Genomic DNA, 17540 nt, shown 5'->3' on the forward strand with positions numbered 1-17540 from the left:
TCGTGGCATGACCTTTTGATGTCTGACACACTGTACAGCGTTCGACAAAACGCTCAACATCACGTATCAATGCAGGACAAAAATAAGACTGAGAAAGTAAATGCAACGTCCGGTCGCGACCAATGTGACCTTCATTATGTGTTTCAGCAACAAGTTTAAGACGGAGGCTGCAGTCTGGAATGCAAAGAAGACTGTCTCGAAAAAGAAAGCCATCATACATAGTGAAATCTCGAGAAAGACCATTCTAAACGTTAAGAAGAACTCGACTAAAGAAATCATCAGACTCATACAAATCAGCAAAGGTGGAAAATCCGGGAACTGAGACATGAAGAACACTCAGCAAAGAACGGCGACGACTCAGGGCGTCAGCAACTCGATTGGAAACACCTGACGTGTGTTTGATAACAAACGTAAATTGTTGCAAGTAAGATATCCATTATGCATGACGAGCTGAGACTTTATCTTGAATATTCAGGTGTTTTAAAGCATCATGATCTGTGTAGAGAACAAATTATTTATGGAAAAGATAATGTCTCCAGTGTTTGATTGCTTGAACCACTGCATAAAATTCCACATCGTAAGTATTATAACGTAGACGAGCTCCAGCCAGCTTTTTACTGAAGAAGGCAATAGGCCTGTTGCGTTGGCTCAAGACAGCACCAATGCCCAACTTAGAAGCATCACTATGTAGCTCAAAAACTTGAGTAAAATCTGGAAGAGCTAGTTTAGGTGCTGATAACAATTTTGTTTTAATGATCTCAAAAGCTGTAGTTGCTTCGGTAGTCCAAGTGAAGACACTATCATGACGAATACAATCAGTGATAGGTGCCATCAAACTGCTAAATTGCGGCACAAATCTTCGATAAAAAGATGCTAGACCATGAAAACTTCGAGTTTCAGATAAAGTAGTAGGAGTAGGCCAAGATTTGATTGCTTATACTTTGCCTGGGTCGATGGCTAGCCCTTCTGCTGAGACGATGTATCCAAGGAAGTGAACCTCAGGAGAGACGAACTCACACTTCTTTAGTGTGGAAAATAGTTGATCTCGACGGAGAACAAGAAGTACTTCTCTCAAGTGTGCAAGATGTTCTGTTAAGGACTTACTAAATATGAGAATATCATCAAAATAAACTACTACAAACTTACCTATGAAGGGCCGAAGAGATTGATTCATAACGCGCATGAAGGTGCTTGGTGCATTGGACAAGCCAAAGGGTATGACAAGCCATTCAAAAAGTCCTTCTCTAGTTTTAAAAGGCGTCTTCCATTCATCTTCTGGACGGATTCATATCTGATGATAACCACTTCGAAGATCTAGTTTAGAAAATCGTTGCAACTCCAATTTGATCTAATAGATCGTCGAGACGGGGAATGGGAAATCTATAGCGTACTGTAATTTTATTTATACCACGGCTATCGACACACATCCTCTAAGATCCGTCCTTCTTTGGTATAAGCAAAGCTGGGACTGCACACGGACTCAGACTTTCACGTAAATATCCCTTCAACACAAGATCCTCAACTTTACGTCTAAGTTCTTCATGCTCACTCGGACTCATACAATAATGAGATCGATTAGGAAGAACAACATCTGGAATTAGATCAATATGGTGTTGAATGTCTCTGAGGGGAGGAAGGCCGGGTGATAACTCATTGGGAAAAACATCCTGAAAATCCTCCAATAGTCTTTGAAAGTGTTCTGGAGGTGATGGTAAAGGCTCCCTGACAACCGAATTGATCAATATTAGAACACATCCCTCTTCTCGAAGTGTTTGTTCAAAAGCCTTTTGCTGCAAGAGAAGGACTGGAGCTGATGGTGTGTGATGTTTCTCGGGCAAAGAAGACTGTAGAGTGAAATTGCGATTATTGTAACGAAAATTGTAGGTATTACGATAGCCATCGTGTTGTACTCGAAGATCAAATAACTAAGGGCGTCCTAAGAGTAGATGGCAAGCATCCATCGGAGCAACATCACAATGAATCTGATCCTTATATGAATCACCCACCGAAAAAGAAATCAATGCTCGTCGAGTTATGAGTACATCGGTTTCTCGATCCAGCCATGCCAACTTGTAAGGTTTAGGATGTAGTTCTGTTGATAATTGAAGCTTGTTTACAACTTCCTCAGCAATGACGTTTTCGCTACTTCCAGAGTCAATTATGAATTTGCACACCTTGCCTCCAATAATACACTTTGAATGAAAAAGATTATGTTGTTGAGGGTTGAAATTTGTTCCACGCGGAGCTAAACACACACGTCGTAACATTAATGCTGGTCCACTATCAGCTGTAAGAACCTCCACTTCATCTTGTGGCTCTGCAGCTTCCTCATCGTAAATTACTTCAACGTCATTACCAGCAGTGTCAAGGAGGAGGCCTCTTATGTTTTTAGTGGGGCAGTTAGACTGTCGGTGACCTATATCTCCACAATAAAACCAACGAAGTGAGTTTAATCGAGTTTGCCGATTGTCAAGAGCTGGAACAATGGGTGTATCTGCTTTGACAGAAACAGCTTCATCTGTCGCAGTCGGAGTGTGATTTGGTCGAGAAGAACGAACAGTAGACCAGGATGAAAAGGATGATTTAGTTTGTGCCTCAATAGTTAAAGCTTGTTGATGTGCTTCTGACAATGTCAATGGATGAAAGAGATTGATTGTGTGTTGAATCTGTTGTCGTAATCCTGCTGTAAACCGTGCTACCATTTGACGCTCAGAGTCTTGTATATCAACTCGATTGAGAAGTAAAAAAAATTCAGTGGAGTAATCAGCCACAGATCGGTGCCTTGGCGGATGGTATGGAGACGCTGAAACATAAGCTGGTCATAATTGTAAGGCAAGAATGTTTTCTTAAGTTTCGATGTAAGTTTATCCCATGACATGATCTTCGGTTTTCCGAGACGTGCACGAGTTGTCTTCAATTGTGTCCACCATGCAGCTGCTCTTCCACGAAAACGCATCGTTAAAACAGGAACACATCGATCCATTGGAGCTCGTTTGAACTCCATAATTTCTTCCACCGTGACTATCCAATCGATCAGTTCTTCAGCCGAAGAATTTCCATGAAACTCTGGTATCTCGGTTTTGAATCCTGTTTCCCAATGATTATCCGCTGCTGCAATTTGGACGTTGTCTTGTGTCAGGGGACGGTTGTTGCGTAGATTTGCAAAGGGGTTATCTATTTATGAAAACGGGTTTTCTTCGTTGTCACCATCGTTACTGTTATTATTATTTTCATGTTCAATATTTTCTCGAACTGGTGGTGGTTGTTGCTGAACAGCAAGGGCTTGGAGAGTGGTAGTGATCGTGGCCATCTGGGCTTGTAGCTCATCAATAGCATCTCGGGTGATTTCTGCTTCAGTACGCAATGGTGCACGACGAGGTCTTGGCATCGTGTTATCAAACAAGGAACGTAGTTGTCTCTGATACCAACCTGGCGCAGCGTATCAACGGTAACTCATCTCAATCTAGAAATTTAGGTTAAAATTTCCATAGACCTGACTTCTTGAATCGAAGAATTGAATCAGATTCGATGCAAGGCTCTCGAATTGATGACAAAATCAAATCAATGCAAGGCTTTAGAGAAAAACTCTAGTTTATTATCTCTTAAAAACTGAATGACAAAAACTATCTTACAATCCCTTATTTATAATAACCTAACTTTCCTAAAAATCGAGCATCTAAAAAGAAAATCATAAAAGAAAAGGAAATCTAAAAAAAGGCCAAAATTAGGAAAGGTATCAAGATGCTGCATCGCACAGACACCAGAATTTTATTAACGAGGAAACCGCAAATGCCGAATGATATTGTTTTTTGATTGTTGTTTTAGTAATGAGGTTCAAACTCTCGGACTTGTGAAGATTAAATTTAAAGATTTAATAAAATTATATACAAAAATATTAACAAAGTGGGCGAGAGGTATGAGAAAATAACCAAGACACTGATTCCACTATTACACATGAATTAATGATGGTAAATAATCCAAAACTCTAATTATCTTTTAAGTCCTTTATATCTTAACTCACTAATAATCAAGCAAATTCTCAAACATCAATTGTATCCCTTAAGCATAGATTATCTAAACAAAGCATAACCTATCTAATTGAATCACAACTGATTAGGAAAATTACGCAAACAATTTAAAACTCCGCAAAAGTTGTGATTGAGTGAATTATAATTAAATATTAGAGAAAATAAAATAGTTACCAATTATTCATGCGTAAATAGCTTCCTCATTTCCTTGGTTGTGGGACAATTAGCCGCTCATCATGTTGGAAACACGCTCAAAAATCATTATTATTTCTCAAAGGGTGTTTACAAATTAAAGAAAACTAATAATACAATGAATCTGCAACGCTGTCTCTCTATTTTCTTCCCCAGACTCTCGATGTCCCCTCTCTGGCTCCCAGGAATCATTTATATACCCAAAAGTCAAGAAATATTTTGAATAAATGCTCATAATCTCCTCAGTAATGACATTAAACTCGAGAATATTTTCTTTATTCTCACGCGATTCTGAGTTGGCAAAGAAATCTCTTTTAATCAATTTAATATAATCCAGAGAATAAAATCTTCTTGTTTTAGTCAAGTATCTCCCATAATAAACACAACATATACGTGCTTCCCATTCTTGTTTTGTCGACAATAAATGGAGATTTTCCTTTTTATCCGAATTTGAATATGTGACCCTTCATGTTTTAGTCAAACAGGGTAATGCCAACTCATTCCCATGCAAAACTCTCCAAATCAGCACGTATCTTCATGAACAAAACCTTGAAAATATCTTCACAACTGTTTTCTTCAAACCAAGAATATATCCTTCCTTTTACGAATCAACGACAATTATTGCCCCTGTTTTACTGTTACAGCTCATCACCAACCAATCCGTGCCACAAATCTCCAAAAAAAAGTCTCATAAAATTATAACCAAAAATACGTTGTTGAAGCCAAAACTTTCCCGCCAAATTCTGTTCATTCCGTGGAGAAGAAGATGGTTCTCCCCCTAACAGAAATGGGGTGCGAATATCCATGGGGTGTGCATAGTACATAGGGTGCCCCTTAGTAACTGAGGTGCCCCTTAACCAACACTGAGAGTTCGAATAACACGTGTCCTCCGGGGTGCAAAAACCACTTTTCGAGCAACTTTTTCCACATAAGTGTTTATTGGCCAAAAATACCTACAAGGACATAAAATACCATAATTAATACATAATCGAGCACTAACAGTACAGAACATTGAGAACAAAATAGACACAAAAATGCGTATATCAAATACCCCCAAACTTATTATTTGCTATTCCTCGAGCAAAACTAAAAAATAAAACCGAGTTAATCTCGGGTGGGTTTATCAGAGGTGTACCCACAAAAACCATGACTTTTAATTGGTCACAAGTATCCAAAGAGCTAAGAGGACATACATATTCTCAACCTATCTCCAAGTAACTAGAATGCCAGGGAAATTAAAGGTGTCAGCTCTAAAGCTGACTGAAGAAAAGGGGAGACATATCCGCAACACTGCTAGATAAAGAGATATCCGCTATACAGCTAGATAAACATTGTAAGATGCGTCAGCTGCTTTACAACTGGATAAGATTAGGAGAGAGATAAAGATGAGAGGGACATCTGCTACACAGCTGGACTAATTACGTGTGATGAGTTAAACCAGTGCTAGAAAGATCTTGTGCCAGATTGAAAGCGGACTAACAAAGCAACCAAAATGCATCTTTCTTCGACTTTCTCATAGTGCTCAGTAGAAACAACGTCTTCTTCGGTCTTCAACTGTTGATGATAAACTCTCGAACCTCATAGAACCTTGACAATTAACTCTTCTCTTCGATTTCTTGCTTCACTTATAAATTTCTACTTCCCTATGGCCTTATTGAAAAAAAAGAACGTAATGACTTTAAAACTTGGATTTTTTTTTTATTTTTTTTTTCGTTTTTCGTTTTTCATTTTTCATTTTTTTTTTTGAAAACAAAAAATTACAAGACAAAAATTTACATGGCCATGAGAGAAGGACTTTAGAACTTGGATCTTCGCAACTTGTGATGTCTTGGTATCATGGATTATAGCAACTTATATCATTTGCTCTTATAACTTCAACTTTGATTTTTGAATTATTCTTTTCTATTGTTGCTTCTAAACCTAAAACGTCTTCAACTTTCTTCATATATTTTGATGTCGCTCCGCTTGTTGATGATGATAAGTTTCTACTGAGAGAGAGTCGTAATCCAGTAACTATGATTACATTGTGAGGTTGCTTTGTCTTTCTGGAATTTCCTGACCTACTTGCCTTTACATCATGGATGGTTAGGTCCATCACGGTTACGCTCTAAAAGGAACAAGTTCTCTCCTGAATTTCAAAGATCTCAATGTCTTTTTCTCTAATGTCTCAATAAGTTATTATCCCTAGCATTCCAATTTCTATCTTTTCGGTGAGAAACAGTATGTAAACTTAGCTAACCGGATACCATGTGATTCTAGAAGTTTCAAAAGTGCAACTAAAAAGTTTTTCCCCACCCCCAAACTTAAATCTAACATTGTCCTCGATGTTCTAAAGATAAAATTAAAAGCATGAACAAGGAGAAGTTGTTACCACTTGAAGAAAAAGAGTAAGGAAAGATATTACCATGTTGCATGAGCATGGGTTACCTCCCAAGAAGTGCTAAATTTAAAGTCTTCAGCCAGACTTAGGAAAGGATTAGTCAACTCGAACCGTATAACAGTAGCCGGAATAACTGTGGGTCTTCAAAACCAAATAGAGCTGACCAAATGAAACTGCAGTAAACCAAGAAAATGAACAAGACTAGCATTCCCTTACCTAGTTTCTTGATTAAGACAACTACATCTAATTGTGGTTCAGGTTCAGGTTCTATAAAAGGGTCTAAATACATTTCTTTAGGCTGCAACTCCTCAAAAGTGAGATCCGAATTATTAGGTCCTAGAGTCTGTAAAAACTCAAATCAAAATTTAGAAGCACATAATAATAACTTAAATAATTGAGGATCCTCTAAGTCAATCAGGTTTGACTTACAAAATTGACCACAGTGAGGGTAGTAGTCATTATTAAGAAAATGTGTTGATTCTAATTTCCTAAAACATTTAGGTTTAGTCTCACAACTAAATATTCGACACATTTGAAAATCAAAAGTTCCCACAATTGGAAGAAAATTTTTTGGTGGGAAAACAAAGTCAATCTTGGTATCATAGCCTGGGTTAACCACATCAACCAGAGGATGGGTTTCTAACAACTGAGCTTCTTTCTGGACATCATTAGGTTCGGGAAAACGTGTATGAAGATAATCTTGTAAGATGGTTGAGGCACAAATGTCAAGTCCTGCAGGAGGGTACTTTCTAAGAGTTAAAGCACACGGAGAATGATAATCACCCCCAAACTTAGATTTTTTTGTGTCTCTAGAAAGACTAGTCACAACTTCCCTAATTTCTAGGTCATCAGATTCCTAAAAATGGTCAATTGCTTCTTTTAAGTCTGGTTCATCCTCACTCATCTCTACGAGTTTATCATCTTCTAAGACTAGTGTTTCTAAATAGCTAGATTCTAAAACAGTATTCTCAGGGTAAACTCTTTCCTCTAAATCATTATCGGCTTTGTAAACAGGAAATACTACATCGTCTAAAACGGGGGTATCTCTAGTAAAATCCTCGTCCTTTTGAATAGGTGAATAATTACTAAAATTATTTGGATTTGAACTAGAAATAATATTATCATTAAAGAGCTCATTGAGAGTAACAGATTCCTCATCACTATGCCTATATATTTCAGATTCTTCATCAATACTATCCTCATCACAGTCCTCATTATAATAACATGAAAAAGGTCGAACCTCATCAAAACAAGTAGTGTTACCAATTCTAACCTCATCATCTTGATTATGTGAATAAAAACTATCTTTATTTTCGAGGGTGGTATTGGGAGAACTACACTGGAAATTAAGACTATCCTGAGCAAGTTTTTCCACAATCCTATTTGTACTCTCAGTAAATTGCTTGAGGGTCTCTTCTAGAGATATCTTAGTTGACCGCTCTACGGACTCTTCTGGGAGAAGAATATTATAAGTCTCTTTCATAAATAACTTCTGTGTTGACTCATTGAAACTCTTGAGAGACTCTTCTAGAGAAATAGAAGGATTTTTTTGCTCGTATGAACTGTGGGTATATGGATAGTAATTGGGCTCACAATGGTATGGACCATATTCACACTATGGTCATAAAAAGGATAATGTCCAAGCTGCTCAGTCGGATACTCATTGTATTGGCTATTATAATACCAGTTCGACATCCTAACCGCAAGGGAATTCTACACAATCACAAACAAGGCTGACTCGACCAAATCAAACCTATAAAATCTAGCAAACAACAAGCATGACGGATCCACTTAGATTGTTTCTAGACCAGCTTCTAATCTTTCGAAAAGGAATTCGTCACAATCTGAGCAAACCTCTATGGAATTAATCCGAGTTTAAGTAAGTTGAATTGAGACGAGGGAAGCTGCGAGGAGCTTTGATACCCAAGCTCTCACCGGTATTATAAGGCGGCGCAGTCATGCATTCAACTCGCATAAACCATCATGAACTTCAAAGTATGCTCAAAAGAGTAACCAATATTTTTCGAACGACTTTCCTATTAAGCTCGTTACCCTATAGATCTCGTTCTAGTCAAAATTTTAAGCTTAGGTTCGAAGTTTGGTTTTGTTTTCCTAAGGCGGTAAAGAAGGAAACGGTGATGAAATCCGAGTCCTTATATTAATTTGTCCAGGCCTTGCCCTTTACTAGGAAATTAAAACAACCGTATTCAAATCCTCAGCATATATTCACCTTAAGGCATACAATAAACCCGCTGACAGGGGATTCGCGGGTGTTTCGAAAGCTTACCTCCCGTACCAGACGGGCGCAGAACCGCTGAAGTCGACTCGGGCCACGACTCCTATGTCATGTGCGAATCCGAGGGGCCGAGACGATATTGTAATCGTCGTCCTTCCCTGCAAACAGTTTTATATTTAATGTACCCTTCCTTAGGGTTTAAAAAAAATAATTGTCCAAGTCCAAAGTCCAAATAAAGTGCAAAAGAAAAGAAATAAAAAGAAATAATTACAAAAAAATGGAAGGACTCATAAAAAAAAAATCTCTCTCTTTTTTTTAATTTTTCTTTCGCTCTTTTTTTTTTTTTGCTTTGTCTTTTTCCTTCTCTTTTGGATTTAAGCTTTGATTCCAAGTCTTTAGTATCCAACTTCAAACCTGTAATACAAAGACACACCCAAAGAAACGTAAAAAAGAACAAATGAAATAAAAAAAACCTAAAAATTCTACCTAAGCACAAATCCGCGTCGGCGGCGCCAAAAATGATATTGTGTTTTTATTGTTGTTTTAGTAATGAGGTTCAAACTATCGGACTTGTGAAGATTAAATTTAAAGATTTAATAAAATTATATACAAAAATATTAACAAAGTGGGCGAGAGGTATGATAAAATAACCAAGACACTGGTTCCACTATTACACATGAATTAATGATGGTAAATAATCCAAAACTCTAATTATCTTTTAAGTCCTTTATATCTTAACTCACTAATAATCAAGCAAATTCTCAAACATCAATTGTATCCCTTGAGCATAGATTATCTAAACAAAGCATAACCTATCTAATTGAATCACAACTGATTAGGAAAATTACGCAAACAATTTAAAACTCTGCAAAAGCAGTGATTGAGTGAATTATAATTAAATATTAGAGAAAATAAAATAGTTACCAATTATTCATGCGTAAATAGCTTCCTCATTTCCTTGGTTGTGGGAGAATTAGCCGCTCATCATGTTGGAAACACACTCAAAATCATTATTATTGCTCAAAGGGTGTTTACAAATTAAAGAAAACTAATAATACAATGAATCTGCAACGCTGTCTCTCTATTTTCTTCCCCAGACTCTCGATGTCCCCTCTCTGGCTCCCAGGAATCATTTATATACCCAACAATCAAGAAATATTTTGAATAAATGCTCATAATCTCCTCAGTAATGACATTAAACTCGAGAATATTTTCTTTATTCTCATGCGATTCTGAGTTGGCAAAGAAATCTCTTTTAATCAATTTAATATAATCCAGAGAATAAAATCTTCTTGTTTTAGTCAAGTATCTCCCATAATAAACACAACATATACGTACTTCCCATTCTTGTTTTTTCAACAATAAATGGAGATTTTCCTTTTTATCCGAATCTGAATATGTTACCCTTCATGTTTTAGTCAAACAGGGTAATGCCAACTCATTCCCATGCAAAACTCTCCAAATCAGCACGTATCTTCATGAACAAAACCTTGAAAATATCTTCAAAACTGTTTTCTTCAAACCAAGAATATATCCTTCCTTTTACGAATCAAAGGCAATTATTGCCCCTGTTTTACTGTTACAGCTCATCACCAACCAACTCGTGCCACAAATTTCCAAAAAAAAGTCTCATAAAATTATAACCAAAAATACGTTGTTGAAGCCAAAACTTTCCTGCCAAATTCTGTTCATTCAGTGGAGAAGAAGATGGTTCTCCCCCTAACAGAAATGGGGTGCGAATATCCATGAGGTGTGCATAGTACATAGGGTGCCCCTTAGTAACTAAGGTGCCCCTTAACCAACACTGAGAGTTCGAATAACACGTGTCCTCCGGGGTGCAAAAGCCACTTTTCGAGCAACTTTTTCCACATAAGTGTTTATTGGCCAAAAATACCTACAAGGACATAAAATACCATAATTAATACATAATCGAGCACTAACAGTACAGAACATTGAGAACAAAATAGACACAAAAATGCGTATATCACAGAAAAACCCGGGACCTAGTCCATATTGAACACACACTGTATTAAGGCACTACATACACTAGCCTACTTCAAATTAACTTCGGTCTGGACTGTAGTTGAACCCCCAATCAATCTCACACTGATCCAAGATACAGTTATGCTCCTACGTCTATGATCCCAGCAGGATGCTACGTACTTGATTCCTTTAGCTGATCTCACCCACAACTAAGAGTTGCTATGACCCAAAGTCGAAGACTTTATTAAACAAATCTGTATGACACAGAAAAGTATACGGTAATAGATAAATCCGTCTCCCACGAATATACCTACGAGTTTTGTTTCGTCTTTTGATAAATCAAGGTGAAAATGAACCAATTGATAACCCGGACTTATATTCCCGATGAACAACCTAGTATTATCAATCACCTCACAATAATCTTAATCGACACATCGAAAAAAGATATTTCGGAATCACAAACGATGAGACGAAGATGTTTGTGATTACTTTTTATCTTGCCTATCAGAGATATAAATCTCAAACCAATCCTTACGATTGTACTCGTACGATAGAAACAGCAAGATCAGATCACACAACTACGAGAAAGTAGTATCGGTCTGACTTCATAATCCCAAAGAAGTCTTTAAGTCGTTAACCTGTTTTAGAGAAGAAAACCCTAGCAGAAAGGAGAATCGACTCTAGATTATGCAACTAGTATCACACTTAAGGTGTGGGGATTAGCTTTCCCAGTTGCTAGAGTTCTCTCTTATATAGTCTTTCAAATCAGGGTTTGTAATCAATGTTAGCTTGGTAACAAAGAATTCAATATTCACCGTTATATGAAAACCTGATTAAATTCAAGCTAATATTTCAACCGTTAGATCAAAAATTTAGCTTTTTACACATAAACGAAATGTAATATTTTGGGTTTATGTAACCGTACCCAAACATGAACATTTGTTGGTTCAGCAATAGTTAACCAATGGTTAGCCATATGGGAAATTTCATATCAACCATATTCTTCTTCACCATAACTAGTTCAAATGACTCAAATGAACTAGTTAGAGAGTTGTACAATTGCTCAGATCTTATGTAACTACACAAGACACAATCGAAGCAAAAACGGCTTTATTCACTCGAATCGGTTTATGAACTTTATAGCCACGGTTTGCAAAAGCATTCCTTAGTTTATATAAACATGAGTTCAAGAACAACCGTTTTTAGATATAACCAACTCAAGTTCGCGAACTGGGTTCGCAGACTTAAGTTCACGGAAGGAGTTCACAAACTCCAGCAGAAATTCTCAGGTCGAGAACTTCCGCCAGTTCGCGGACTGAAGTCGCGGACTTGGCTCACGTCACCATTCCGGTTCTCTTGATCAACAAAGTTCTCAAACTTCGGTTCAAGGAATAAGGACTTATACATATATGTGTTTCCACAACAATGCTTATATCCACCAATGTTTATATAATATAAACTCTCATTTCAATCATTGAAACATTCTCAAAGGACGTTATATAGTCGTTATTCACAGACCATTTTTCGTCAGAGCAATTTTCAAAGTGATTGAAACATAACATGACATTCGGCACTAGGTAAAGATGAATTTGGCTAAAGCGAAAGCTTACCAACACATATTTCGAGAAATAGATAGGCGATATAAACTCGGCTCGAAATAGCAAATGTGTATAATCAAAGTCTATATATCAAAACTGTTAGAGCACTGCTCGGTCAAACTCGCATGCGTTGCTATCTCAAGCATGTTTGTCAATGTTATTGATCAAAACTATAAGTCTTGATTTCTAGTCTCTTATATCTAAGTCTCGGACTAGGATAGTAAGTGTGGTTGAGCTCAAGGACTTCATGGCAATTCATTATACAAGTAGAAAAACTACTCAAGGAACCAGTGGAACTTCTCGACAAAAAGGTATGTGGAGACTTGAACTTATCTATCAATCAAAATTCTATCTATTCTATCTCATACTCTTTGAGACAAAAGTCGTATGCTATATATATAGACTAGATCATACACATTTGGTATTTCGACCCGAGTATACCTCGCCTATCGATATCTCTAAATATGAGTTGGTAAGCTTTTCGCTTCAACCAAGTTTATCTTCACCTAGTGACGAAAGTCATGAAAAGTTTCAATCACTTTCAAAATTGCTCTGACGAAAATTGGTCAGTGAATAACGGCTATATAACGTTCTCTGAGAATGTTTCAATGATTGGAATAAGAGTTTAGATTACATAACCATGGATTCCTTGAACCAAAGTTTTCAACTTTGTTGATCAAGAGAACCGGAAGATGGTAAGTTTCCAAGTCCGCGAACTGCTGAAGTTATCAAACCCGAGAATTTCTGCTGGAGTTTACAAACTATTTGCGTGAGACAAGTCCGCGAACCCAGTCCGCGAACCGGCGAAGTTCTCAAACCCGAGAATTTCTGCTGGAGTTTGTAAACTCTATCCGCTGTCTTAAGTCCGCGAACCTAGTCTGCGAACTTGAGAAGGTTATATATCTAAAGATGATTTCTGAACTTAATCTTAAAATTTGCAAACCGTGGCTATAAAAGTTCATGAACCGATTCATGTAAATCAAATCATCTTTGCTTCAATTGTGTCTTCTGTAGTTACATAAGATTTCCTTGCAATTGAACAACTCTTTAACTAGTTCATTTGAGTCACTTGAACTAGTTATGGTGAGGAAGAACATGGTTGGTATGAAATGATCAAATGGCTAACCTTTTGGTTGACTATTGTTGAACCAACAATGTACATGTTTGGGTGCGGTTAACAAACCTAGAGGCGTGCATTTCATATGTGTATGACAAGATAAGTTTTCGATCTAAAAGTTGAGAAATATTAGCTTGGATCTAAATCAGGTTTGCATATAACGGTGGATATTGATTGCTTTGTAACTAAGGCAAAACCCTGATTTGAAAGACTATATAAGGGGACATCTAGCAACTCTGCAAAACTAATCCCCACACCTTACGTGTGATACTAGTTTGCGTGCTAGAGTCGGTTCTCCTTTATCCTTTGGTTTTCTTCTTCTAAAACCAGGTTAACGACTTAAAGACTTCATTTGAATTGTGAAGCCATACCGATACTACTTCTATCATAGTTGTGTGATCTGATCTTGCATCTTTTATCGTACGAGTACAATCATATTGATTGGCTTGAGATCGTGAGAGTTCTCCGATAGGAAAGATATAAAAAGTAATCACAAACATCTTCGTCTCATCGTTTGTGATTCCACGACATCTTGTTTCGCTACCATACAATTAAGATTGTTGTGAGGTGATTGATTAATCTAGGATGTTCTTCGAGAATAAGACCGGATTATCAATTGGTTCCTGTTCACCTTGATTATTATCAAAAGACGGAACAAACACTTTTAGGGTTTATCTGTGGGAGACAGATTTATCCTTTGATAGACTTGTCTGTGTAAGACAGATTTGTTTATTGTTAAAGCCTGTGATTTTGGGTCGTAGCAACTCTTAATTGTGGGTGAGATCAGCTAAGGGAATAAAGTATGCAGTATCCTGCTGGGATCAGAGGCTTAGGGAGTACAACTGTACCTTGGATCAGTGGGATACTGATTGGGGTTCAACTATAGTCCAGTCTGAAGTTATCTTGGAGTAGGCTATTGTATGTAGCGGCTTAATACAGTGTGTATTCAATCTAGACTACTGCATTTGCGGTTTCCTCATTAACAAAATTCTGGTGTCTGTGTTATTTCATTTTCCACATTATATTGTTTATCTTTATAATTGAAATAATACAGGTTGTGCGTTAGATCATTCAATTGGAAATCCTACCTCTGGTTTTTGATTGATATTGTTTGATCCTTGGACATTGGTCTTTGGTACCGTCCAAGTTATTCCTGGTTTGATTAAGACTCACTGATTTCTATTAGCTTGAGTAAATCAAAACAAAAGAGAGATATTAACTCCTTGAGATACTTTTACCTAGAGAGAGACATCTAGCATTGTGCAAAAGTAATCCCCACACTTGTGTGTGATACTAGTGCGCTCGCTAGAGTCGATTCTCCTTTAACCTTTGATTTTCTTCTCTAAAACCAGGTTAACGACTTAAAGACTTTATTGTGAAGCCAGATCGATACTACTTTTATCGTAGTTGTGTGATCTGATCTTGCATCTTCTATCATACGAGTACAATCTTTGATTGGATTGAGATCGTGAGAGTTCTCCGATAGGCAAGATAAATAAGTCACAAACATCTTTGTCACACTGTTTATGATTCCTTGACAAACCGCCTGTGTAGTCAGGAAGGCTTGTTGAAAGTTGATTGATTAATCTAGGCTGTTCTTCGGAAATATAAGACCGGATTATCAATTGGTTCCTGTTCACCTTGATTTATCAAAATACGGAACAAAACCTACGGTTTTTCTGTGGGAGACAGATTTATCCGTTGATAGACTTTTTTGTGTGAGACAGATTTGTTTATTATCAAGTCTGCGATTTTGGGTTGCAGCAACTCTTGGTTGTGGGTGAGATCAGCTAAGGGAATCATGTACGCAGTGTCCTGCTGGGATCAGAGGCGTAGGAGTACAACTGTACCTTGGATCAGTGGGAGACTGATTGGGGTTCAACTATAGTCTAGTCCGAAGTTAGCTTGTAGTAGGCTAGTTTCTGTAGCGGTTTAATACAATGTGTCTTCAATCTGGACTAGGTCCCGGGGTTTTTCTGCATTTGCGGTTTCCTCGTTAACAAAATTTCTAGTGTTTGTGTTATTTCTTTTCCGCATTATATTTTATATAATTGAAATAATACAGGTTGTGTGTTAAGATCATCAATTGGAAATCCAACCTTTGGTTGTTGATTGATATTGATTGATCCTTGGACATTGGTCTTTGGTGCCGTCCAAGTTATCTCTCTTTAATCGAGACTCGCAGTTTTCTTGAGTAAGATTAAATTGAGAGATTGAGATATAAACTCTTTGATATATCTTTTTATTGATTGAGTCTGACTGTCTAGTTGATTCTCTAGAAAGTATTTCGGAGTTAGTCCATACAGATTGCTAAGCGAAATATTGGGTGGTGTTGTTAGACCCCCGCTTTTTCAATTGGTATCAGAGCAGGAAAACACGTTAAGACCTTACAAGTTTGTGTTTGTAGCGATCTGACTCTATGGACAGAGGTGTTATCTTTATTAACGTACCACCAGTCTTCGATGGCTCTAATTACTTATGGTGGAAAATTGTATACGATCTTTTCTACAAGCACGTGATTTTCAATCATGGGTATATGTTGTTAATGGGTATAATGCTCCCGTTGTGGCAGTTGGAGATGAAACCGTTCCCAAACCTATTGGTGAATATACTCCTGCCGAGATAAATGTTGCAAAGCAAAATTCCGACGGTTTGAATGCTATTATACATGCCATTACCACAAGTCTTCAGCACCATGTGACGAAATGCACTAGGTCTAAAGATGCTTGGGATATCTTAGAAACCGTATTTGAAGGAAACTCCAGTGAAAAGGAAGCTAGGCTTCAAAACCTTAATTCTGATTGGGAGAACCTTCGTATGGCAGATGAAGATACATTTGATGAGTTTAATCTCAGAGTGTATGAAATTGTTAATGCATCTTTTGCATTGGGTAAGACTATTCCTGAAAAGGACATTGTGATGAAAATTCTCATATCGCTGCCATCTAGATACGAGTCTAAGAAGCATGCCATCGTTGAGGGAAATAACCTTGATAATCTTTCCAGAAATACCTTGGTTGGAAAGATAAAGATCTTTGATCATGAGCATACATCCAAAATCGGAAAGGATGTTGCCTTTAAAGCACAGAGAAACACTAAGTTACTTAATAAGAGTAGAAGTGTTTGTGTCTCTGAGGATGATCAGTCTGAGGGTGATTTTTCGGATGAATATCTAGACAAATCAGTCTCCTTGATCACAAGATAGTTTAGGGATCTTCTATTGAAGAAAAGTAAACGGTTTTCAAGAGACAAACCTAGGTCGTCAGATAAACCTCACAATCGCATACCTCCTAAAAACAGGGATGCTGACGAGGCTGATGACGAGGATATGCCACAGTGCTTTAAGTGTAAAGGTTTTGGTCATTTTGCAAACGAGTGCCCAAATCGTAGAAAATACACTGTGAACAAAGGTCTTGCTGTAACACTTGATGAGATGTCAGAGATCTATGATTCTGAAGAAGATAGGAAATCAAGTGTCGGCCTTCTATGTGAAAACATTGATTTTGATAGTTGTAGCAATACCTATATCAATATTGATGGTTTCGGTAAAGAAGAAAACCCAATCAAGTTGGAAGATTCAGTTGACCCATCCTTTGGAAACTCTATTTGTGATGTTTCAGGATCTACTATGTGTTTTGCTGCTCTCGCACCACGGATACCTGAATATTATCCTAGATTGCCGTGCTTGTTTTGTTCTCAGAAGGGACATGAACTATCAAGATCTTACAAGTATAAACATCAAGTGAGAAACTCTAACAAACTTCAACGAAGAGCAAATCAATTATCAAGGAAGCTAAAGCTTGATCAGAAGACCGCTGAGGTATGTAGGATTTTATCTTCGTTTAAGAAGTCAGTTTCCAAAGACAAAACAAGACCATTTGAGAAGAACGTATGGTCAAATTGTTTTGATAGACAGAGGTCAGAAGATTCCTCTCAATAGGAAAATGGTGGAAAAATTGTTGTTCACCACAACACAAATTAATTGTGTTGATTGGTAAATCTTGTCT

The 17540-nt window shown here is 37.3% G+C and overlaps 1 protein-coding gene across 1 annotated transcript; it reads right to left on the minus strand.

Moving 5' to 3' along the window:
- Window positions 1-1430: 1430 nt before the first annotated feature.
- On the minus strand, window positions 1431-3388 carry LOC113312054. The gene is made up of 4 exons (XM_026560822.1): window positions 3208-3388; window positions 2905-3087; window positions 2043-2815; window positions 1431-1844 (listed from the first exon to the last, which is right to left on the minus strand). Exons 1-4 carry the CDS (start codon window positions 3386-3388, stop codon window positions 1431-1433), a joined length of 1551 nt encoding a protein of 516 aa, XP_026416607.1.
- Window positions 3389-17540: the final 14152 nt, after the last annotated feature.

Source organism: Papaver somniferum, chromosome 9 (assembly GCF_003573695.1).
Source record: "Papaver somniferum cultivar HN1 chromosome 9, ASM357369v1, whole genome shotgun sequence".
In the NCBI taxonomy this organism is placed as follows: domain Eukaryota; kingdom Viridiplantae; phylum Streptophyta; class Magnoliopsida; order Ranunculales; family Papaveraceae; genus Papaver; species Papaver somniferum.

What these genes read in the sequence shown, in the direction of transcription:
- LOC113312054 (XM_026560822.1), bottom strand. Translation starts at nt 3,388, where the DNA reads ATGCCAAGACCTCGTCGTGCACCATTGCGTACTGAAGCAGAAATCACC. An exon ending in GACACAATTGAAGACAACTC is followed by an intron (nt 2,816 to 2,904) that starts GTGCACGTCTCG and finishes AATTATGACCAG; the next exon opens with CTTATGTTTCAGCGTCTCCA. An exon ending in GGCTGGATCGAGAAACCGAT is followed by an intron (nt 1,845 to 2,042) that starts GTACTCATAACT and finishes TTCACTCTACAG; the next exon opens with TCTTCTTTGCCCGAGAAACA.